General features: G+C 52.2%; 1 protein-coding gene across 3 annotated transcripts in view; it reads right to left on the bottom strand.

Annotated features, from left to right (window-relative positions):
* Window positions 1-25775, bottom strand: part of LOC119394543 (cytoplasmic aconitate hydratase) — a 486597-nt gene that overhangs the window by 271637 nt on the left and 189185 nt on the right. For all 3 annotated transcript variants that reach the window (XM_037661865.2, XM_037661864.2, XM_037661866.2), the window contains one exon: window positions 829-988. In XM_037661865.2, the coding sequence (XP_037517793.1) occupies window positions 829-988 (160 nt within the window). The remainder of the gene's footprint in view (window positions 1-828; window positions 989-25775) is intronic.

Genomic DNA, 25775 nt, shown 5'->3' with positions numbered 1-25775 from the left:
CACGTAAGCAGACGGACAAAAAACGCTCGCAACTTCGCTCGCCTGTCAGTGCCCTCGTAGAAACCAGCGTTTCGTGGACCGGCGCATCTGTCTCCGCATGTGCCGGCGCGTCTACGTTAGCCGCTGCTTCCTATGACAATGGTAAAACGTTAACAAAGGAAAGGAGCAAACGGCACGGCCAGCGAGGTGCGTTCTTACCAACACTTGCACGGGTATGCGCTCCTGCATTTTTCTTATTGTTTTGAGGAGCATACAGCTTTTTTTTCCTTGCTAATAAACCAACAATGAGCCAGTAAAAGATCATAGCCTCGCTCCCATGCTCGTTCCTTATGACAAGGCCGCCTTCCATAAGGCTGCCTTAAAACCAAATAAGGCGAGTTTATGAAACGCATTGTGTCCTTTTCTTATCCTTACATGTTTCCCTTCCATACGAAAGGCCGCCTTATAGCGTTAAGATAAGGTTGGTTTGTGAATACGGGCCTAAGTGACAAAGCAGTGCCGCAAGGTACATGTGGTCGATAGCTCTGGAATGTCTTCATTTTTTCTTTAAAACCTTTAAAAAGATCCAGTTTAGACGCTCCTGTTAAGAAGCTGGTCAGTGGTAAGCTTTTCAGACAGAATTCAACTTTTCACTGCAATTACCGCATCTTTGATTATCTCAAAATTTTTTCCATTTTTACTACTTTGAGTTCAAGAGGTATTACTGACCTGACCTGTAGATACACACCTGCACTCTAGCAAGCTTGTCATCCCCTGATGGGAAGTTAGCATTGCACTTGGCTGCAGTGTGTGGCTATACATTTCTGGTGCCCATGCAAATGTACTGACCAGCGCCCAGCATGACTGACGGGTTGCTGGTGTTGGTGCAGCTGGTGATGGCTGCAATGACGATGGAGCCGTGCTGCAAGGTGTGCTGCTGCCCTTCGTGGAAGAAGACAGCCTTGGCGGACATCTGCTCGGGCTTCAGGCCGTAGCCTTTGAAGCCCACCTGCCAGATGGATCAGCAGAAAATGAGCTCAGCTAAACCCCTGCTATTCTACTAAATATAGGCTAGCTGGTGAGCCATGTTATGCTGCCGCGGCTTTGTTGTTGAAAGGCCTGCTCCATACAGACAATTAGTGCACGACAGGAGCAACATATGAACCAGACCAAACAATTAGATGACATTTTTGTTAGCAATCAAATTTTCTTCAGTCTGGTTCACACACAGTCATACGCATATGCTTCTTAGTTTACGTAAGATGGGTCTTTCAACAATAAAGCACCAGTTGCACTCACACGTGTATTCTTTATGTGTGCATGAATGTGTCTTTCTTACGATTGTTCATAAACTTCCTATTCTAAAACTGCAAAGTAAGATTTTAAACTTGCTTTATTTTAAGTCTAGTTGCGTCATGTAGCAATAATTATCAATTCAAACACCTAACAGGCCCCCACTATAAGCAACAAGTGAGCAATCCTGAGGGGTATCGTAGAAGATTCAATGAAAAGCCAACAGACGACAGAGACAAGAATTTAGAAAAAAGTGCTTGCAAAACAGCTAAAGGTTTAAAAAAAGCTAAAAAAAAAAAAACCTAATGCAAGATTTAGGGTCCTGGGAGTGGGACTCACACCGGTTCCTTTTAAAGATGTTTCTAACAGGGTTTTATGACAATTTTCACCAGCGCTGGACAGGGTGGTCTGGAAAATAGCGAAAAATGTCACTTGGTGCTCGTGCCCCGTAAAATGGAATAGAAAACATTCACCGACGATTACGATACTGTCTAATGCGAATTCTGAGCACAGCTTTGTGTTGGAGCAATGCCAACTGTGTTTGAAGTTCTGGCTATCCGCAGTTGTAGCAATGTAACATTCGTTACATATTGCCACTGAAACTGCCAGCGCTCGAGTGCTACGCACACCACTCTGGCCACTGCAGGCATTGCGAACCAAGCAAAACGCCAACAGCGCTCGAGCGCTACGCACACCACTCAGTGTATTGCAGGCGTTGCGAACCAAGCGAAACGCCAACAGCGCTCGAGCGCTACGCACACCACTCAGTGCATTGCAGGCGTTGCGAACCAAGCGAAACGCCAACAGCGCTCGAGCGCTACGCACACGGCTCAGTGCATTGCAGGCATTGCGAACCAAGCGAAACGCCAACAGCGCTCGAGTGCTACGCACACCACTCAGTGCATTGGAGGCGTTGCGAACTAAGCGAAACGCCAACAGCGCTCGAGCGCTACGCACACCACTCAGTGCATTGGTGGCGTTGCGAACCAAGCGAAACGCCAACAGCGCTCGAGCGCTACGCACACCACTCAGTGCATTGGAGGCGTTGCGAACCGAGCGAAATGCCAACAGCGCTCGAGCGCTACGCACGCCACACAGTGCATTGCAGGCGTTGCAAATCAAGTAAAGCCAGCAGCAGTGCACGTACCAGCCCTGCATGCGCACAAGCTCTCACTGAGGGGTCAGTGCGCATGATGGAGGAAGAAAGCGAGGTTAGAGGCCAGTGGCTTGTGATATCGGCAGACTCCGCATTCACTTTTTTTCATCCTCGTTTGCTGTATCGGTTACGCCGACGGCAACGCCACTCCACGCAGGATTAGGCGCGTAAGAGCTGCACTCTAAAACACTAGGCCTGCTCTGAACGCGCAGCACAGTCCCAGCGAAAGCTGGAAGAGCGGCCTTTCTGGAGTCCGTTCTAAACTCTCTTGAGGCAACTAATACAAGTACACACGCAAGGAATCCACTACGCCATAAATCATAATTTTTGTAAAGAAGGGAAGCACCCACTACGCCATTATTCTTCTTTCTGAGGATAAGCGAGGTACCCGCTACACATCTGAAAGGTATTATGCACACTTTGTTGATGCTGCATGCGGCCGATGACGAAGAATTATGGCTGAGCACTTTGCAGTGGGTGGGAAGCTTTAAACCACACACTTGTTGCGCAATTAAGATTGTGTGACGCCTGGGGTGCAATCGCGGAACGATGCTATTTCCGATGCCAATGCTTTTCGTGCTTTTCGCACTTAGCCATTGGTCAGAGCGACGGTCCGTCCACGTTATAAATGCAATCAGCCAGTCGCGAGTGGTGGATAATAAGAATAGCATAGAGTAAGGCATTAAGCATCGCTCCGCGATAGTACTCCTGGTTGTGATTTTGCTCTTCTGTCATGCTATATTACATATAAATTAACGTAGGTTAACGTGACTCCTTGCCCGACATGACACCTGTACAGGGTCTTTCTGCAAGTGAGTTTCAAGCACCAGCGCGGCTCTGTGGTAGAATGCTTGACAGCCATGCAGAGGGCCCGGGTTCAAATCCCATTCAATCCTGTCTCATTTTCTTTTTTCATGCCATCAGTTTACAACGACGCCAACGGCAACGCCGCTCAATGCAGGAACGGGCGCCTAAGAGCTGCGCTCTAAAAAAATTCTCCCTCCATTCCACATTGTGAAAGTGGATGTATGGCAAAGCTGTTAGACAAGCACCATCACCACAATTGACGTCAGACAAGCAAGCACCACCATCCACGACTGATACTAGACAACAAACACAACTGCTGATGTAATTTACATTTATTCTCTCTTGTAACTAGTGACAATTGCCGTCTGGTCACTGCAGAGTTGCCAGATGCTACTGAGCTGACAAGCAAATAATCATACCGAAAGAAGCCTAAAATATGCTGAGTGACTTTCACGAAGAAGTGCAAAAAAAGCCGAAATTTAATTATATTTCCATTCTTGAAAATATTTTTAATTATAATAAAATGTGACTCAAATACAAAGGGGATTGCAGTAAGACTGATAACTGGGCAAGTTGGTAAAAAAGTTTAAATATGGATACAAAGGGGAGTTGTAAAGATCAGTTCAGTTATTTTGTACAGCAAAAATATACTCAACTATGAATGAAAACACATATTTACTTTTTACGTTGTCTCCAGGTTAGTCTCCATTTGGTTGAATGCACGTTTGCCAGTGCATGATTAACGCTACTTGCTGATTCTCCCAACATATGTGTGACTTCAACACTCAACTACCCAGTCAACGACAAACGTGCTAGTAGTGAATGACAAACGCGCTATTGATGAATGTGAGATTAGAGGCCCGATTTTGAGGCATTAAAAAAAGTGTTTTAAGCGCCAAAAATAGGCAGGCAAAACAACGCCTTAGGCCTCCAATACCGTAAATATAGGCACAATTTTTACATAAATGTAAATAATTTCAAAGGAAGACGTGCGAAACCTCCATTTACGACAGGAAAACTAAAAAAAAAACATTATTATTTAAGGTGGTACACGGGCAGCAACAGTTGAAAGTAGCCGTGCAATTGTCCTTTATCACACATGCTTTGCAGAATGGTGAGTCAAGGGTCCACTGTCGAATCAACACACACCTCTGCGCCTTTCTTTTCAGCATGACTGAGAAGGGTAGAGCAGGAGCAGACATCCACATTGCTAAAAGACCAGAAGGAGGAGATTCTGGGTTGAATCGCGTAGGACCAGTTTCTCCCCTGGTGGTGAACACCTTAAAAAGTAGACGATGCAAGCGTAATAGTTTCGAAACGCTCCTTGATGTCGCCACCATGTGCTATAGGACGGTCGTACGAGAGAGCCGGAATCAGCGCTGCGGCAAATGAACAAAAAAAAAAAAAAAGGCTTGTGTTGTGCGCACTTGAGGCACTATTTACAGCAGCACTGCGTTTATTTCCTCCGTGGTGGCGGCGGCGCAAGCCAGGAGATGCAAATTGGAACTTGGTGGTTAGTGCTTACTACCGTTTAATGCGTAGTTATGCCGCGTTCACAGCAGGTGTGTTTTAACGAGGTTAACGCATGCAGCCGGAAATATTCGCTCTATCCACACGAAAATACTCACATTTGCTCATTGCGGAAGAACACACGCAGCAGCGTCGACATCAAAACCGTAGCTAGCAGAGGAACAAGCTATGCACAATAATGAAACAGAGTGAACAACCCCGCTACGCGCTACGTATGCCACTCTATAGTTTTCGCTACGCGACAGTTGACAGTAGCGCCAGAACTTTCAGCCTACCGAGAAGCAGCAAGCTAGCGGAGCGGCAGCACATTTGGGGGGGGGGGGGGTCACATATATTTACAACCGCTCAGAGGCGACTATCACAGCACTATGGAAGCCTCCATTACAAAGGCGCGTAGAAGGACACGCTTGGGCGCGTTAACGTGTTCTGCGAACGCGTCCCTGGCGCTGCTTCTAAAGTTATGTTTTCCCACGCTGAAACTGACGCGGGCTTGAAAATTCTTGCTTGTGAGGCCGTTTCGGCGCAGTTCGGTGCAATTTTTGCAATTTTTATGCTTTTGGAGCAGTTGGCGCAGGAAAAGGAATCGTATCAAAAATGCGCAATATGCGCAGCTGTCCCACCCCTGCATTTACCTAAAATCCGGTCCCTAGTGATGATCCCTAAAACTACTACTTGCTGGAGAAATACAAATAAGCCTAAAAAACACAACAAGCGAGTGGAAAATTCTACAAGCAACTTGGAGAGAAAAGCAGCCCAAATCCGCTTATTACAAGTGGAACTGGAAAATCTGGGTCACTGTGATGTACTGTGTGGTAGCCTCGATGCTCACCGGAGTCGAAGACTACCGCGGGTTCAGGCTTAGCGAGCCACAGGGCCGCATCTACCCTCGCCTGCTTACGTTTAGCGCACCGCTCCGCGCGCGCTCAGCTAGCAAAGGTGTTGAGCGCCGCGCGGCATAAACACAGTGTTCGAGATAACACACACACACAAACACTTTATCTGCCTTCGGCGGCACCCCAACACACACACAGTACACGTCCGTTCCCGGGGAATGGGGAAGCAACGGGCTTCCCGCGCGGACGATACACCAAGGGGGGCCGCGAGCACGTCGTAGCTGGCAATGGCGAGCTTTGACACGCCGCTCGGGAAAAGGTCCCTCGCGGCTATGCTGCGCACTCTCGCGATGACCACTGGGCCTGGTCGCGAGAGCTAGGGCAATCTCCGTACACGTGGGCCTCCGGCAAGTGCGGCTCGGCGTGGTACGACCGCGCACGAGCACTAAGCACCGCTCTTTGGCTTAATGTACAAACCGGAGCTAACAATGAGGTAAACACGCTCGCCGACGATGCCGAGGCACCCATGCAGGCTACAGTCCAGCCTTTTCCCAAAGGGGACGTCGGACCAGAAGGATTAGTAGTGGTTTTTGGGGGGAAGAAGAAAAGGGCGCTAATTTCTGTCTACCCATTGGCGACACTGCTAAGCGCGTGCTTACCCAGCGGCGTCCGAGGAGAGAGAGAGTTCGTCCCGGCGTGCACGTGCGTCAGTCACGCCGAATCTGCGGCTCCGAGACCGCGTGCAGCGCCACCACGAGAACCGACGTGTACGCAAGATGGCGCCACTTGCCGTCGCGGGAGAACGGGAGAGGGAAAGGATTCGCGGAACGGCGAAATGCCCGCGCAGTGGCTTCGGGCGCGCCTCGGATCCCCACATTCTCCTCTCCTTAAATTACCCTACACCGGTCTGCAAAGGCAGCCGGTCGTTGCCCATGCATGCAAAGAAGGCGTTATGCAATGAGCAACAGCTAACCTCAGCCCAGGCCCACAACTGCTGCCAATTACTCTACAAGGAAAAAAAGGAAAAAAAAAGTAACACAATACACTTCAAGTACACTATACTATACACTATGGTGCTACGGAAGGGGGGTAAAAGAAATCAAGGCGAGTGTTCGTGATGCTCACACGGGAGAGCGTCCATGGCGCAGAGGGGAGGCGGCGCGTAATGTTGTTGGCCAGAGTGCGAGGCAAGAGGCCTGTTTGATGTCCGCATGCCCGGTACGGGCTCACTTTCGGCTCGTCGATCTAGTCGACGACAGGCCCGCGAGTCCGACGAACGCTGCTTCGGTGGTGGTTCGGAGGTCCCGAATTCCAGGCTGGATGACCAAAGACCTCGCTGGGACAGCCGGTCCTTCTGCTGTAATCCTGACGCCAAACCAAACTGGCTGCAAGGCGTCCCGGCGTCGGCAGAGAGCCGGGCGCAGCTGCCATGTCAGCTAGCCTCGCAGCAGCCGTGAGGCAGACGGCAGCTAGGCTTTTCGACGACGGCTGAGAGCAGGACACAGCCGGGCGTCCGTCTGACATCAGCGGGTCCCCGAACACCTCCAGGGTCCATGGCGATAGGGTGAAGGTGGTTTCCTATGGTGTCGTCACCACGCCGCACACTTCCAGGGCACGCACAGATGCACCATGCACGTACACACACGCACACACACCTCCGAAGACGGGCCTCTCCCAACGCGCCACGCGATGGAAGGCGTGAAGCGTCTTTCGTCGCTCTCCCCCCGCATAACCCCAGTATTCACCCCTTCCGCAGGAAAAAAAAAAAAAAACAGCGAAAAAGTAAACAAAAAATTCACCGCCATATCCACGAAGTGAATGATGTTAGAGGAGCTTGCTCGGAGATGATCGGGTAACCCGCGAATGCTCCGTGCACATTCCTCTACCATCATATATAGACGTGACAACGTTGTTATACATACATTACATTCACAATGTTTTTTAATTTACGGTTGGATGCACTATATACATTTTGATGAAGTATATATACATTTGGATGAACTATAAACATTGTATAGAAACAAGAGATGTTGTTTTACCAATTACAAGAAGGGCGTCTAAAGTATGTTGCCAAGGGGTCATCGATGACGGGACGCAATGGAAAGTTCGAGAAGGCAACATCGATACAAGTGCCCCTGATGGTGGTGGGACGTTTGCAGTCGTACGATACGCATCGGAGAGCGTAGCGTGACATCATGTGTTGGCTGGTTATTGGCAAGGCGAGATCTTCCCGAGCTGCTGCTGCGTTGCGAGCCCGTCGCGCTGCTGCCGTTCATGCTGCGGAGCGGCAACGAAGAGTGTTCACTTAGTGAGCTCCCGGCGAAGAGAAAGAAAGCCAGCGAAATGAGCGGTGCGGCCAGCGAGCAGTCACCTAACTAGTGCTTGCGCCGAGCGTGGTGTGTGCCGCCTTGAGCGGCGGCGGCATCTAGTGAGCATTCTTGAAACCACCGGAGAGAGCGCAGCTGCGCCGAGCGTGGTGTGTGCCGCCGCGCCGACGGTCACAGAGGTGAGGACAAGGCGCGAGCATAAGAAGCTTGGCGAGCAAGCTCCTAAAACAAAATGACACTCCACTTGAGGAATAAATATGAGAAACACATCAAGTATACACGAACACTCAAACAAACAAAAGCAGCAGCAAACTGGGCGGAGGCCGACTTCTTAATTTGCGAGCACTGGCTGTAAAGGAGCTAGCCTACTGAGGTTAGAGAGAAAGGTGAGGGCCTTCGGTTGCGGAAATAAGTCCGCCGTCCGGCGCGGAATCACTAAGGTGACCGCTTCCTCAGATTATACCGGTGCATGGTCCGAATGCGGTCCGCCGTCCCGGGTGTGCCCCGTTGCTTGTGCGCAGTGCCACTGAGCGCTGGCAGGAGCTCGTCAAACCTCGACGCAAAGGCTTTCAGGTCTGCGATGTGGGCACGGCTGAGTTTTCCCCAACGGGGATCTTTCAGCACATACGCGAGCGGAGTCCAAGCTTTCTCTACTCGGTACGGACCAAGCCACTTAGGAGTGAGCGAGGCTGAGAACCCCTTGCTCGCGTCGCTAAGGGCGTGGTTGCGCTTCAGGACAAGATCACCTACCTTAAATGAAAGATGGCGATGTTTCCGGTCATACTGGGCCTTCTGCGCAGCCCTGGCCGATGCCAAACTCTGCCTTGCTCTACTGAGAGCTCGACAAAGCCTGTCCCGAAGTGCCGACGCGTAAGCAGAACAGTCTGCTGGTGCTTCCTCGTCTCCGAGCTGGCATTGCATGACACTGGTCACCGGATTTGCCAACTCCCTTCCGAAGTTGAGGAAAGCAGGAGAGAAACCAGTAGAGCGATTCTCGGAGGTTCGGATTGTGAACGTGAGCTCACTCAAATGGTCTGCCCAGTCCTTTTGACTTTCGGCAAAGGCCGCCAACATCGGTTTGAGCGTACGATTGGTTCGCTCCGTCAAATTGGACTGGGGATGGCAGGGCGAAGTGGCGCAGTGATTCATTCCTAGGGAACGGCACGTCTCACCAAACACCCGAGCGGTGAAATACGACGCGTTGTCAGTGATGAGCCTTTCCGGAAAGCCGAACCGGCAAAACACTTCCTGTAGCTTCTCGAGCACCGCTCGCGCTGTCACCTTCCGAAAAGGGAACAACTCCACCCACTTCGAAAAATGATCCACGACTACCATCAGATGTATGAACCCCTGCTTGCTTCTGGGGAACGGCCCCATTAGATCGCAGGTGGCTACTTGCCACGGACGCTCACTGACAATCGGTTTCATCAGGCCGGGCGGCTTGCCACCCCTTGATTTCACCGCTTGACAGACATGGCAGGAACGGCAATAGCCGAAAATGTCACGCTTCATGCCAAGCCAGGTCACAGTCTTGCTCAGTTTTGCAAAAACTTTGGAGCCACTCAAGTGACCGGCCATGGGTTTGTCGTGAGAGGATCGCAACAGTGCGGCTCTCAGACTTTTGGGCACGGACTCCTCATCGGTGGCTATGTATTTCAGCAGGAGCCCATCATGGTCCAGCAAGTATGTATCACCGGGGGACCCAACGACACACGCTGGTTCCCATCCCCCTGCGCCCGCTGCACTACCAGCAGCGTCACGGCGCTCCGTCTCCCTGAGACCATCGCTCAACTTGCGACAAAATGGATCATCTCGCTGGGCCTTCAGTAGATCTTGCCTGCTGAAAGCGATTCCCATTCTCCCAAAGGCGAGCCTGGTATCGTTCCCACTCAGGACTGCAGCCATCGTTGCCGCTTGCGTCGGCGTCATGGTTTCGCTTTTGTGTTGCTCACCCTCTTGCCCGCTTCGCGGCGCGCTGCTTGCCTGGCTCACGGAAAGGGTTTGCTCGCTGGCGCACTCACCCTTCTCTCTGCTCGGCCACCGTTTTGCCCCCGACGCTTGCTTGCGCAAAGGCACCGCTAGCGGTTGTCGCACCAGAATCCAGGCTCCCGGTAGACACTAGGGCATGAGATAGCGTGTCAGCTACCACGTTAGTGCTCCCCTTGTGATAATGCACTGAAAAGTCATAATGCTGTATTAGGAGAGCCCAGTGCGCCAGCCTGGGATCAAACTTCCGCAGTGCAAAACACGATGGCGAGACACTCCCTCTCAGTCACGGAATAATTCTTCTCCGCGGGTATTAACGAGCGGCTGGCAAAGGCCAACGGCCTCAACACACCATCGTATTCCTGTAGGAGAACTGCTCCTAATCCCAGATCGCTCGCATCAGTCTGGACCACGAACGGTCTGGTCAAGTCGAGAAGCTTGAGCTGCGCTGTCTCCGCAAGGGCGCTAGACAGACGGCAAAGCGCCTCTTGCTGCTCAGGTCCCCATCGCCACTCAGCGGACTTACCCAAGAGCTTGGTCAACGGCGCCTGCACTCGAGCACAGGACGGAATGAACGACCGGTAAAAGTTGGCCATTCCAAGAAAGCGGCGCAGGCCGCGTATGTCCTTGGGCACGGGAAAATCAAGGATTGCTCGAAGTTTCTCCCTGTCGGGCTCAATGGAGCCTTCGCCCAGCGCAAACCCAAGCAACTGAACTCGAGTCTGCGCTAATTGGGCCTTCGCGGGATTTAACGTCATCCCAGCGGCCCTCACCCTCTCGAGCACATCGGCAACATGGGCCAAGTGTTCTTCGAAGGTTCGTGAATAAATCACGATGTCGTCGAGGTAGCACATGCAGTATGACCACTTTGCTTCCCCGAGAACGCGGTCCATGAGTCTCTGAAAAGTTGCAGGAGCATTGCAAAGACCAAAGGGCATACGAGTAAACTCAAACAACCCTCTGTGGGAGGTGAAAGCGGTCTTGCACCGGTCACGCTCATCCATCCAGACCTGTAGGTAACCTTTGGAGGCATCAAATGTGGTGAAGTACTGCGCAGTGCCGAGGTTTCCTACGATGGAGCTAATCGTGGGGAGCGGACAGGCATCCTTACGAGTCACCCCGTTCAGACGGCGGTAGTCTACGCACAGGCGATGACTGCCATCTTTCTTAGGAACCAACACAATTGGAGACGCCCAGGCGCTGGACGAACGGCGAACAATGCCAGCTGAGAGCATCTCGTCCAGCAAGCCATCGATAACCTGCCTCTTGGCCAGGCTGACGGGCCTGGGGTTACACTTCAAAGGAAGCGCGCCGCCAGTTTCGATCGAGTGGCTCGCCATTTCGCTACAGCCCGGTTGATCGATGAAGAGCCCATCGTACTGACGTAACAGTGCGGACAGACGAGCCTTCTGTGCATTATCCCACTGAGTCGCACAGGCGGTCAAAGGATGCGGAGCCTCTACGTGTCGTGTCGCTCGATCCCAATGGGGATTTTGAGCCGACGAGCGCATAGCACAGGAGCCTGCCCCCGAACTCTGCACGCGACACGGTTCCGACGCCTGTGCTGCACAGGCAACAGTATACGCAGGTGGGCTTATGAACGGCTTCAGCTGGGAAAAAGGTCCGTCGCGATAGCCTCTATTCGCAATGTCCACAACGATACCGGTTTTTAGGAGAAAGTCCCGACCGAGAATCACAGGAACACTGAGCCCTGGAAGATGAACGAAACGTGTGCGCCTCATTCAATCTCCCCATCTGACCGTCAACCTTGCGGCGCCAGCCGACTGGGCCACGCCTCTCGCAAGGGTGAATGTCGTTCGGCAGTCCCGCAAGCGCACCGAGTGCATCTGCAAGTGAGACAACACCTGTTCACAAACAACGAAGCGCTCGCGCCCGTGTCCAGCAACGCCGAAAATTCGCGGCCGGCAATGGTGGTCGAAATAAACAGCACGTGCGCACCAGCAAGACTGCTTACCCGGTACGCGGAGGGGAGAAGCAAGGGTTCGGCCGCTCGTGCCTTCACGAATGACCCACGCTCCCGTTTCCCTGCCTCACAGGAGGCCTAGATACGGGGCACTCCCTCGCTATGTGCCCTCGTTCGCGGCAGCGGAAGCCACTCCGTTTCGGAAAAGGGAAGGTGCTCCGTCGCGGTCCCTCTCCCGAGGCGGAGCAGCCTCTAGCGGCAGGGGTCGGCTCGCCTGTTGATCAAAGGACCTGTTATGACGAGCGTCACCCTCACTCCGCTCCTTCCAGTCCACGTCCTGTTCACGGCTTACCCGTGCAACAACGCCTACGTATTTTGGGTTTCCATTTCGAACCGGATGGCCTGACTACTGAAAACTGGAGACTGGCTAAGCAAAAGCTGACCGACAGAATTCAGGAAATCAGTGCCTTGGTATGTCCATTGACGGCCAGGGTAACGATCATTCGATCGCTGCTCTTTTCTTTTCTGACCTATGTAGCTTCCGTTATGCCGGTTGCAACCCGAACCAAGCTAGTCTGGGAGGGGCTCCTCTTTCATTTCCTATCGAGTCACTCATCTATGTATGTGGCGCGTCCTGTGATCAAGTTGCCCAGGAATAAGGGAGGACTCGGAATTCCCGACCTGGGCATCGTGGCCACTGCGCTGCACCTTAGATGGACACGGGTAGCTCTCGAATCGGATATGCTCCTAACTCTTTTTTTCTGAGCACACGACTGCGGCTGTTCTCACCAGAGGCATTCTCTAACACAGTGCCTCGGGCGGGAACTCCTTCACCCTTTTATGCGGGGGCCGCCTCCACTCTGGCTTGTCTCCGTGAGGCCAACCCAGGGTTAGAGCTAGATTCTCTCGAGCTCCATGATCTAGTCGACTTACTCACGCCAGACCTCCCGGCCAACTGTGTGAGATATGACCTGTCCCGCCACAGTCCTAACTGGAAGCTGATCACTGCCAGTTTTCTGGACGCCAAGCGGGCTACATTCATGTACCGCATGGCAAGAGGGTGCCTGCCCATAACATTCAGGCCCTTCACAAAAATCCCTACCAGAGGAAAGTGTCCGTTTTGTGGCAGTAGGGAGGATTTGGTTCACATCTTCTCTCAGTGTGCACTCCCAGCAGCCCTCCTTCAAAGGATAGCTAGCTTGTATGGCCACCCCAGGGTTCCATTCGAAACTGTTCGGTTCTTGCATCCCCTGCCTGCGCAGGCGGTTAACCAGTACGTGCTTCTTCTCGTCAAGTGCTCTTACCAAGTTTGGGTGGCACGGTGCGCTGCCATTTTCGGTGGGAGGCAGCCTGGTCTTCATGAGGTACTTGCAAAAGTGCGGAAGGAGATCTGGTTTGTTCTGCACCGGGAATGGCAGCGTCTGGGCGTTAAAGGGCCAGTAAACAACCCCGATGTCCAAAAATTGTAATGCAAAGAAATATGCGCACTTTTGCTATGTGAACACGCTGCCGCAAGAATTTTGCGAGTACGTGCTATAATAAGGAAGTTACAAGGGTTAGAACATCCGTTTCAGCTGGTTTCAAATTTTCGCGCGGCCTCACCACCCTTCTCCGCCACATGTAGGAAAAGGCGTAGCCCGTCGTCGTGACTCCGCCCACTTCGACGTGACACGACGTCAACAATTGACGTCATGGGCGAGCTCGATAAGTCGCAATGCACTTCCGCTTGCTGCGGCTCCTGGTTGTTTATTGTTTATATTGTCGCACGTGCTCCGTAACTTGACGGGCAGTTTCCGGCTCTTCACTATTTTTAAACCTTTGTGACAGTTCACAATGCAGCAGGAATGCGTGCTTGCTTTCCGAGACGTCGAAGGGGCGCGAGAGAAAGGCCTGGAGAACCCCGCTTGCCGCGCGAGCAAGCGCGACCCGTCTGAGCTACGGGAGATTCCCCTCTCCCCGCTCGATTTGCAGCCGGCAACTGAACAACGCTTCGCCTCATGTCGAAGGCGAAGTGCGTGCAGGTGCTATGCAGTGCGAGGAATATATGCGCGACAACTGCGTGGCCGAAACCGCATCACCGCAAGGCCAAAAAACAAGGCGCAGTTTCGTAGCGGTGGGTGGGAACAGGAACTGACGTTAACTTGACAATTGTTTGTTGAGGCCTGGTTTAGACCAATCGACGAGCTCAGTGCTACGTCAACTCGGCGATCGCCGAGTTGACGTCACTGCGCGTACGAGGAGGATTGGTCGGGCGTAGGAAAGAAGCGCGGGAATTGTTTTTCGAAATGAAGGGTCTGCGCGGCGCGCAGCGCTGTAATATTCAGAAAACGTGATCGCCGCAGTCTACTGTACGGATTAGCGAGCTTGTTTGGCGGGTGTAAAAAAAAAAGTCGCAGCCTGTTTACGGGCCCTTTAAGAAGTTTCTCGAAACCTGGCACCGTCCGGCAGTCATCTTTAGTGAGTCAGGAGGGCAGATCACCATTGTTTTTTAATGATGGCTCTCCTTAAAATACACCGACCTGGCCTAGCGTGCCAGTCCCTTGTGTTTGCGGAACCAACAGCCCGAACCGGTCTAGGTGCCGGCGACATTTGTTGCTTCACCGCGGTGATGAAGGTCGAGGTCTCCGCTGTTGCTTACCCGTGCTTTGCATGGGCCCGAGTAATCCAGTCGCCTTGTTGGGCCCCGCCCACGAGGTCCCTGTCCGTCATTTCCATTCTGTGCTCGGCGACTCAGTTCGTCGCGCCGAACGGCGCCCCCTTTGTCCGGGTAGGACACCGCCGGCTTTCAGCCACGGGGTACTCCCTGGGTACGTCTAGTTTGTGTGTGGTGACTAAAGTTGCCGCGCCAAACGGTAGCCCCTATGCGGTCACAGTTCAGCGCACGACGATTGGACTCGTCGAGCCGAACTGGGGCCCCCCCGTCCGGGTAGGACCCCGCCGGCTTCCAGCCGTGCGGTATTTCTCAGGTACGTCTGTTTTGTGTGCAGCGACTGAAGTTGCCGCACCAAACTGTAGCCCCATGGCCGAGTCTCTCTGGCGTGGGGCCGTGAGACTGGCTACGTCTGTTTGGCGCTTTGCGCCGAGCGGTAGCCCCTTGTCCGGGCAGGGACCGTCTTTCCGAAACAAATCTTAACCTCCTCAACTCGGGGGGGAGGGAGTGCCAGGATGGACGTACGGATGATGATGGGTTGATGAGTATTGTAGAACTCTGGGACAAACCGCCTCCGGGCGCCGCGTCTCCTCCCATCTGACAACGGCACCGATGCACTGGGTCGGATAGCGTCCCTGCTCGCGCGCGTCGAGTTGCGGTGCAGCACAGGCTGCTGCGCGCCTTGCGTATGCGTAGGGATCTAAAGCGCGATCGCTCAGCTCCCAACTGTGCCCGTTTCTAGCGGGAGCCGCAAAGGTAGCCCTGGCGGGCTGTTGCCGTTGGGGAAGGGTCATGGCCCCTCCCCACGCGCAGCGCGACTCAAGGGCCTCGCTGGCTGGTGGCGGCGGGCGATAGGCACGCGCCGCGAGAATGTCGCCTTGAATGCGCTTCGCCTCGGCGGCCAATTCCTCTAAATCTCGGAAGCGACTGCCGCGCAGGTACGCCGAAAAGGTTGGATGTGCCTGCGTGATCACGCATTCGACGCGTTCCTCGTTCGAAGCTCTGGGCTCAGCGATAGAGAACAGGTCTTCCATCGCGCGTTCATACTCCAGAAGCGACTCATCAGGAGCTTGCGTGCGGAGCTCAAGCTCGCGCCGCATCCTACTCTCGTAGTCAGCGGGTAAGAATTCGCGCAGGAAGGCCGCGCGGAACTCATCGAGGATTGCTGCTCGGTGGCCTGAAAGCCGATACCACCTAGCCGCTGTGTCAGTCAGTGCAGCTGGGACGACGTGTCCGAGGTCCGAGCACCTCCTGATCGTCTAGATCCGTGGGTCTCTGGTAACGTGTGAGGGAGTCCAGGTAATCTTTTGCATTTTGCAGATCCGTACCCGTTGTAGGTCGGAACGGCAGACATGACAGCGGGATGAGTGCGTTTCGGAACAGCCGAAAGCGTTTGGACTGCCCCTGTGAGCGCCTGAATCATTTGGGCGGCATTTTGGAGCAGCGTCTGTGCACCCGCTTCAAAGGAAGCTGTCGGTGCGTTAACGGCGCGTTCGAGCGGTGGGGAACTGTCTCCGAGCTCGATAAGCGATGCAGTTTCGAAAGGGATACCGGCCGTTGCACGGTTCTCGAGGAGCGCCTGTTGCACATACTGCTCGAAGGGGGCACTGGCCCTGTTCTCGAGCAAAGCGGGTAACACGGCGAGCCTGATTCGCAAAGGCGTGCTGACTCGGCTAAGTCTAATCAAAGGCTTAATGAGCCTTTGATACCGCGTCGGGCACCAGTGTGGTAGCCTCGATGCTCACCGGAGTCGAAGACTACCGCGGGTTCAGGCTTAGCGAGCCACAGGGCCGCGTCTACCGTCGCCTGCTTACGTTTAGCGCACCGCTCCGCGCGCACTCGGATAGCAAAGGCGTTGAGCGCCGCGCGGCTTAAACACAGTGTTCGAGATAACACACACACACAAACACTTTATTTGCCTTCGGCGGCACCCCAACACACACACAGTACACGTCCGTTCCCGGGGCACGGGGAAGCAACGGGTTTCCCGCGCAGACGATACACCAAGGGGGGCAGCGAGCACGTCGCAGCTGGCAATGGCGAGCTTTGACATGCCGCTCGGGAAAAGGTCCCTCGCGATGACCACTGGGCCTGGTCGCGAGAGCTAGGGCAATCTCCGTATGCCTGGGCCTCCGGCAAGTGCGGCTCGGCGTGGTATGACCGTGCACGAGCACTAGGCATCGCTCTTTGGCTTAAAGGGACACTAAAGGCAAATATTAAGTTGACGTTGATTGTTGAAATAGCGGTCCACAAACCTCCTAGTGCTACTTTTATGCCAAGGAAGTGCTTATTTTGAAATTAAATAACGTTTTAGTGGTCCACATCGCTTTAGCGCACTTCAAATCACCCGCCTGAAAGCGATATTTCGCACGTCACTGTTGCGGTGCCCAACGCGTACTGCGCGGCAGCGTGCATTGGCGGCGTGCACCATTCGGGCATCCGGCAACATCACATGCATGTGGTAGTTTGTCGAACTTTCTGTCAAAGCGACTTTCACGAGCGTGCAAAACGCACGCGGCAGTACGCGATACCGAAACTACCACTGAGACGCGACCGCGTGAGCGAAGCAGGGCGCCGGGCTAAGCGCAGTTCGGCGAAAACAAAACTTTTGAACCACGCGCGCCATTCCCCATGGCAACGCCAAAGAGGTTCTTTTTTCCATGAATCAAACAGAAACGAACAAGCAGCATTCTATTACGTCTCTTGATGCACGGAAGGTTCTTTTTTTATTGGAGCTAGTTTGATTACTAGTGATTAATGGTATTCAGACTCTCACACGTCATCGGGGTCACTTCTCAAATGTCCCACTCGTGGCGCTCATCATGTGATACATTTAGCTTAATTTCTCAGTAAGTAGGGCACTGCTGTTGATAATATTGCCGTTTTAGACGTTGTCATACATTGAGCTTTTACTATGACATAAATTTTTATTTGCCTTTAGTGTCCCTTTAACGTACGAACCGGAGCTAACAATGAGGTAAACACGCCCGCCGAGGATGCCGAGGCACCCAGGCAGGCTACAGTCCAGCCTTTTCCCAAAGGGGACGTCGGACCAGAAGGAAGCGCGTGCTTACCCAGCGGCATCCGAGGAGAGAGAGAGTTCGTCCCGGCGTGCACGTGCGTCAGTCACGCCGAATCTGCGGCTCCGAGACCGCGTGCAGCGCCACCACGAGAGCTGGCGTGTAGCGCAAGATGGCGCCACTTGCTGTCGCGGGAGAACGGGAGAGGGAAAGGATTCGCGGAACAGCGAAATGCCCGCGCAGTGGCTTCGGGTGCGCCTCGGATCCCCACAACTGTGATGTGTTCAAGGAGCACCTTTGCCAGATTTTTGTGCAAGACCATATTCAAGCATGATTTGTGCTTTGCGGTTAGTTACTGTGATGATGTGGATTGTGGCTGCGATGAAGCGAAGAGGAAAGGGCAGTTCTTCTCTTCTCTATGTGTCTCTGACAAGGAGGAAGACGAAAAGGAAGAGCGAGCGCAGCGTGCAGCTCTGGCAGATGGAGCGTGACACGATTCGAACGGCACCTTGCTGATCGGCGGTTCGAGTCGTGACGTTCTTTGACCAGGCGTCCTGCAGCCATGCGGACCTGGTTAGCCTGATGTCCCACTTTGAGCTGCTTCCCTCGACCGGGCGTCCTGCATCTATGCAGATCTGAGTGGTGTACCGGACGTGAGGACCTGTGGCCTGGGTGTTCGTGGCCTGGCACAAGAGGGGCAACCGCCTGGTGTCCAGGAGACACGAGGTTCCCGCAGTTCTTGCCTTCAACCGGCGACTGAACTGTACTGCAGTGGCCTGGTGTCCTGCCGGCCTGCAGTTCAACGACTACTCGTCACAGCCTGGTCAAGCCATCTTGGGGCCGTGGATGTCTGAGTGCCTCGTGGAGCATCCACGACGATAAAACTCACCGCAACGACAACGTACAGGCGAGTAGGACAGTTCATGTGTGTCTAGGCGCTTAGGACTTCTACATCGCAGCGCGATATGCGTTGTCTTGTTTGTAGAGCGTTTTACTTGTCATGTGTTGTAATATAATCTGTGTTGTGTGCAAGAACACCTGAATGCCGTGTCAATTCATACGGATCCTGGGCCCACATTCATTCTCTTATCACAGTTACATATTTTTCACTTTAACAGTTTGGGGTCCGTTGTCGGGCAGCGCCCGACAACGCAACACGGCTGTAGCGGTCGGCTGTTGGGCACAGCCCGACAAGGGTGTTCGTGGTTTAAATTTCGCTGTTTTCTCACTGCGAGTCGCGCGCATTATTTGTATACATGAAGTGCCATCTCTTGGGCCCGTATTCTGAAACGTTCCTTACCTCAGACCATTTCCTTACCTTACGTGAGGAGCCCTCCATGCCTCCTTATCTTAAGAAGCTCCTTGAGGGAGCCAGCATATTCTAAAAGCTTCCTTCAACCTTCCTTTCCTAAGGGCCGCCTCAGTAAGGTAAGGCGCGTGTTTCACAAGTCTGGGATCGAGAGTACGTGTGAAATACGGACTAAACGTCCGTTTTCAAGCAAGAATAAGGAATATTTTTTAGGCATAACGATGAATAATAACGTGTACACTGCTTTTTCGTGATATGGGTGCACAACCTTTTTCGTTTACTTAACTTTCGCCTGTTGTTGCAACAGACAAAAACAGAATGGTCGAGCAACCTTGGAGCTCATTGCGTTCATTGATTAATTTCAACGGCCTGTTATGTGGGAGCGAGAAATAAAGGTCGTTTAAAGAATGAAAGGCGTGGGTGAAAATGATTTTCGTAACCGAGCAGCGCTAAGCTTGTTAAATTTCCTCACTTTGGTGGAAGTTTGTCTTGAATGTACTTATGTCCAAGTAAATTATTATGCTTGCATTCAAAACAAGGGTGTGTCTATCGGGTCGTGCATCGTACCCTGATGAATAGACTTTTGTTTTTTTTTGCAAAACGAGAAAGTCTTACACCAGCGGTTCCCAGGAACCGAAGTCCTGAAAGTATTTAGATATATCGAGGTGAAAACAGCGCGTAGAGACGAGAACGAACAGACACAAGAAAAGGCACAGACACACGCACTGCACAGACACAGCACAGCTCAGACACCGCCTGTGTCTGTGCCTTTTCTTGTGTCTGTTCGTTCTCGTCTCTACGCGCTGTTTTCGCCTCGGTATGAACAACCAACTAGCTCGAAACGTGTTATTTCAGATACAGTCAACTGCCGATTTTTCGGACTCCCTAGGGAACGCGAAATCGTCCGAAAAATCGGGCAGTCCGAAAAATCGAATTCATGCTTTTTTATTGAGCTGAAGCGGTCAAATCGCCCCAGCCACGTCCGAAACAGCTTTAACCCTTTGAGGGTCGAATTTTTTCGCGAAATCCAGTCCAAAAATGTGTAATTTTTTTTATTGCTGAAATAAATTCTTTAGACGATTCTATTTAAGAAAAAAATTGTCTAAAATTTTTTTTCGTGACCGTAAAGTGACAAAAAAATCAGTTTTGTTGTTACATACATATGGTTTATTCGTAGTAAAATCAAGCAGAATCCTAAAAAAAAAGCTTCACAGTTTTTTATGAATAAAAATTATGCATTGTATTAAACATAGCTCACAAACATACAAAAATAAGCGCACCATAGTACGTTTCCGGTTAAAAACGCTCGTGCTCTAACACTAAAAACTTTTCAGTGTGTGATAGTCTTTGAAGCATCTCCCCGCGCACACGTTTCAGATGTCGCTCCTTGATCGTCATCGGAGTCTGAACTCGTCAAAAAATCCTCGTCTGATGAACTGAAATCCAATGAATCAGATTCTGATTCGGCAATTGGGGAATAGTCCGCATCGGAAGAATCGCTGCTTGACTCACCGGCAGCAGCGCAACCGGCGCGCGCTTCCATAGCATAAGCGAACTGCGTTAGTGAGCGCACGGAAGAAAACTATGGTTATGCGCCCGTCCGGAAAGCAAAACGAGTGAAAAAGCTAGAGTAATACTTCGTCTTACCGTCAACAAAACGTAGTTAGTTTTTCCGAGACCCCAAAACAGGAAACGCAATCACGGCGGCATCGTTTGTGTAATTTAGCGCCGCACGGAAACAGATGTAATCGCGCGCCGGGGTGCAATAAATGAGACAGTAACAAGCGGTCACCCTTTGAGAGATTACAAGCCAAACAGCCATCAGTTTTGCGGGCGCAAGAAGCGAAAACCACCTGAAGGACGAAACCGAAACGAGCCGGACCGCGTGCGCGCGTTCTGATGCGAGACTACAAGCCGCCGCGCCTCTTTGGAAAGCAAAAAGAAAAGACGGAGAGAAGTTGGCGCATTAAAAAAATGGCACGTATTCCCGAAGCGTGGCAGCACATTCCAAGCAAGCGAAATGGGAGAAGGTGCGCGTTTGAAACCAAACCGCGCCGCGGGCGCTCTCGGTTGCGCAAGCGATAGCCGGCGCGCGGCGCGCCATTTTGCGAAGCATAAAAAAGGCAACAACGGAGAGACATCAGCGCATGAAAAAAATTCCACGTATTCCCGAAGCGTGGCAGCACATGCCAAGCAAGAGAAATCATCGAAAAAGGCGCGCACTTTAAACCAGCTGCACCGCGAACGCGCTCGGATGGGCAAGCGATAGGCGGCGCGCTGTTTTGGGAAGCGAAAAAAAAATACAACGGAGAGACATCGGCGCATGAAAAAAATTCCACTTATTCCCGAAGTGTGGATGCACAGGCCAAACAAGAGAACTGATCGAAAAAGGCGCGTGTTTTAAAAATAAACGCTATGCCGTACATGTACGACGAAAACCCTTTGGTACCAGGAAGCTTCTGCCGTACATGTACGGCGAAAACGCTCACGTGGTTAATGCCTCCCAGTACAATTACAGCATCTTGCTGCACGCCCAGGCTCTCGCAAATACATTCGCTACCTGCCGCGAACCCCGCTTAACTACGCACGTGCCAACCGCCACTTTTGCATCTCGTGATGAGCGCCGCTGATAACAGCAAAGCGCGGAATAGATTACGGCTATCTCGCATGAAGCGTTTGTGAACGATGACGCGGAACACAAAGACTGTGGCAGAAGAGCGGACGACTCGTCCGGCTTTCTCCGATGCGTGTGCGCATGTAAACGATGCGCACACACATCGCCGAATCACCGCCGATACGCAGCATTTGCTGCCGTGTCAAGCCGATCGTTTCTAGTTGTGTGCAGCACATCGCCAACTAAGCTGACGCTGTCACTTTACTGTTTCTGTATCGTACGCACGCATTTGTCAGGAAAGGGTTCGTGATGCGCACTTAGTTTCTGACCGCCCACAGGCGCGGCAATGGCGAGCTGGTTTCGTCCGCGAAGGCAACGCATCTGTGCGGCGCACTTAGCGGTCTCGCACAAAGACGCAGCAGGAATGGCGGCGCGGCGCATTTGGGTTCTCGCCTATTAAATGCGTGCAGTACGTATGCAACTGCGCTAGGCCACGTGCACTACCGAGCAGTTAACTGAAGGTGCTTATCGTAAGGGTTGTAAGCGATTAAGCCGTACTGGCGCGTTTGCCAGCTGCCGCCATCACGCCTCCGTGCATTTCCGCTGCTTATCCGTAACATTGCCGCACGGCGCCGCGATAGCGGCCCCTTTGAATTTCTGGTCTGCTTCACCCCATAACGCTTCAGCATTGCGGCAAAGCTGACTTTCGGACTCTGCTACTGTCTCAAACAGATCGACTCGCGAAAGCGCTGGTTCGAACCTACGAGATAATAGACGCGGCAGAGGTGGGGGCTTCAAATAATGTCTTTCGGACCTGCAATTTGGGCAGAAAGTCCGAAAATCGGGCGCGGAATAGCTTCAGCGTCCGAAATTTCGGACGTTCTAATACATTGAAGTCTATGGGGCTGGTGATGGTGCCGCGAAAGCGTCCGAATTTTCGAGCATGTCCGGAAATTCGGGCGTCCGAAAAATCGGCAGTTGACTGTATATGTGGATGACTGTAGTGGTGTGGTGCCTCGGGGTTGCATTTTGACTTGTCGCAAATGTCGAAATATTTGAAGAATATCGCCCCTCGTTATAACACGCTATTTTCCCTTCTAGTAGCATTCAGATCCTGCACTAGGGCGGCCCGCGCTGCCCGCTTAGCTGCAAATAGCTCGTGTAAAGTAGTATAGACGTTCTCTGGTAGTACTCCGTGTAGTCTCCGTTGGAACCACTTGGGCAGGTTAACCTCCCGCATTCTTTCTTCTGTTGTGGTATGTTCGGAGCTTTGCCAGTGGTCCGTAGCTGATGTGTTGACATGACTGCTAATTCGATGAAGTTTGTGTGTGCATCTAAGCCAACCAAATAATGCCGACATGTGTGCCCGGTTGTACGAGCGGGTACTGGAACGACACAAGCCGGTCGGTCCGCCACTTCTTTTCCGCTCCTAGCTCTGTGCACGTATTTTAAAGTTTTATTGAATAACTCGCATGCATTTATATGCAATGTTTCTACGGCAACACAAAGACATGAGTGTGCAAGTTAAAGTTGCCAGAAAGCGTGCAAAGCTCTTGTAAGTACCGGCCGAAGCAATGATATCTGGAGTTTTACGTGCTAACACCACGATATGATTATGAGGCACGCCGCAGTGGAGGGCTCCAGAAATGTCGACCATCTGGTGTTCTTTAACGTGCATTGACATCGCCTGTACATGGGCCTCTAGCATTTCGCCTCCATCAAAATGCGACCGCCGCGGCCGGGATCGAACACGCGACCTTCGAGTTAGCAGCCAAGCACCGTAACTGCTAACCACTGCGGTGGACAGATGTACCGGCCAGTACTTGAGATTTGTGGAGTGTGAACTTGAGTTTACTTAAAAGTGGAAGGATAACCAGCGCATTTATCCTTTATTTCGTGGCAGTAGGAGTAGACAGAAGTGAATACACCTGTATAAACTAATGAATGAAAGCCCTGTTGCTTTGTTACTTTCTAATCTATGCTGAATCGCTAGTGAGTACAGTGGCCACGATTTGACCGCCAAGTTAGCATGAAGCAGCATTTACGTTGAAAGGGGGGTGCTCACGAGCACGGAATCCACGGCTGTTAGTTCCGACGCACGTGGGTTTCTGCGTGAATCGTTTGTATATAAATAGAAATGCACAATGTTTCTGTAGTGTCGGCAACACGGCGCGACTGAGGACAACGAACACACTCAACCCATGCCACACAAGACCCCTTTATTCCGGTGACAGTCGTATTTATATATGTCAGAGGTGGCGCCATCTCTTGATGACAGTTGAACATAACTAAAGTCACCTAGTGTCGACCTTCGACACTACATCTACTCCTCCCTAAATATATACATATTTACACAAAAATAATTACAAAAAGAGTCAATGTTCACATCATGGTACATTATACATAGTCCTGAAATCTCGTGGGTTGTCTTCGGTTTCTTGCGGACCTACGAAGAGGTGGTGGCTCACCAGCCGGTTCGGTGCCAACAACTGGAGCACAATCACCATCACCATTCACTGGAGCACTATCACCATCACCATCCACTGGAGCACTATCACCATCACGATCATCATCATTAGGAGCAGGGTGCTGGTGAAGCTCAGAGGAGAGAGTCGGTCTGCCAGGCGTCGGTGGACTTCGCACGGTGTCGTGGGAGTGTCCTTTGTCATTCCATATTAGCGCATGGTGCGGCAGGGCTTCCTTGGGAACTGCAGTCAATTGAGAGGCATTCCACGTGCGACCATCTTCCAGGCAGAAGGACCAGCGTCCTATTTGCTTGAGAATTTTCAAAGGAGGTCCAAAAGTGGGAGTGCCTTTCGGACCAGGGACTGGCTTCTTGACCCTCACGTACTTTCCAACTTGGAACTTGGGTACTCGGGCAGCTCTCCGTCGGTCAACATAATCCTTGCTTTTAAGCTGGCGCTCTTTCACCCTCTTCCGAAGTGAGGACATCTCCTGAGCGGGATCTGCGAAGAAGTTTGCAGTGGGATAGCCAATGACGTCCAAGGATGTCCTCATGTGCCGGCTATGTAGAAGCACTGCCGGAGAGAGTCCAGTGGTACTGTGAGGAGTGGCTCTGTAGATTCCCAAGTACTCTGTAACAGTATTTTTTATTGGGCGCTGCTCCAGTATTGCCAACTGAATGTATGATTTGAGGACACGGTTAAACCTTTCGACCTGTCCGTTGGCTTGGGGGTGATATACAGCCGAAAAGCTGTGCCTGATACCTCTGCCTTGAAGAAAGGACTCGAATTCTTGAGATGTAAACTGTGGTCCGTGATCCGAGACGAGTTCAACCGGATAGCCTTCCCGTGCAAATATCGACAAGAGGAAGTCAAGCACTGTACGGGAGGAGGCTTCACGACAGAAAGCTATTTCCGGCCACTTTGAGAAGTAATCGACTACAGAGATGACAAAACGGCAGTCAGCTGATGCACGCTCAAATGGCCCAACAACATCAATAGCTATCTTGCTCCAAGGCCGGTCGGGAAGAGCTACTGGCTGCAGTGGAGTGGGGTAGCTCTTAACACTCTTGTCTGCAGCTTGGCAGGTTGCGCAGCTGTGGATAGCACTCTCAACCTGCTTGTCCAGACCTGGCCACCAGTACTTTTCGCGAAGACGTTGCTTTGTCTTCACTATTCCCGGGTGTGATTCATGGGCTAGTTGAACAAATGTAGCTGTGAGCTTGGCTGGAACTACAACGCGCTCTGAGCGCATCAACAGGCCGTCCACTACTGACAGTTCCTCTCGCACATCATAGTAAGGTCTTAGTTCAGGTGACAATGTTTTCTTGGTTGGCCATGTAGTCTGAACGCATTGTGCAACCTGCTGGAGCTTGCAATCCTCGGCTGTGGCAATACGGAGATCATTGATATGGACTGAAGACGTTACGATGGACACTATTTCTTCTTCAATCTTAAGGCCGTCTTCTGTGCCTGGGACAGGAAGCCGGGACAAAGCGTCTGCTACTTTGTTGTGTTCCCCACGCCGGAACTGTACAACGAAGTTGTAACGCAGCAACCGAGCAGTCCACCTTGCAATGCGAAGTGGTCGTTGTCCTGTGCTTTGTGTTGACAGCAAGGATACGAGGGCCTGGTGATCTGTTACCAAAGTGAATGATCGTCCCCAGAGGTAAATGTGCCATTTCTCGCATGCCCATAGGCAGGCCAGGGCCTCGCGTTCTCCTGTCGAGTACTTCCGTTCTGTCTCTGTTAAGGTTCGTGATGCGAATGCAACGGTTCGAATGGATGGACCGTCAACTTGTTGCAATACTGCACCCAGGCCATATGCAGACGCGTCTGTGGCTACAATAACTGGGAGCGCTGGGTCGAACATTCGCAGAACTCT

Source organism: Rhipicephalus sanguineus, chromosome 5 (assembly GCF_013339695.2).
Source record: "Rhipicephalus sanguineus isolate Rsan-2018 chromosome 5, BIME_Rsan_1.4, whole genome shotgun sequence".
Taxonomy (NCBI): domain Eukaryota; kingdom Metazoa; phylum Arthropoda; class Arachnida; order Ixodida; family Ixodidae; genus Rhipicephalus; species Rhipicephalus sanguineus.
Note: the sequence above shows the minus strand (reverse complement) of the source record. Positions and strands in the feature narration are given on the sequence as shown.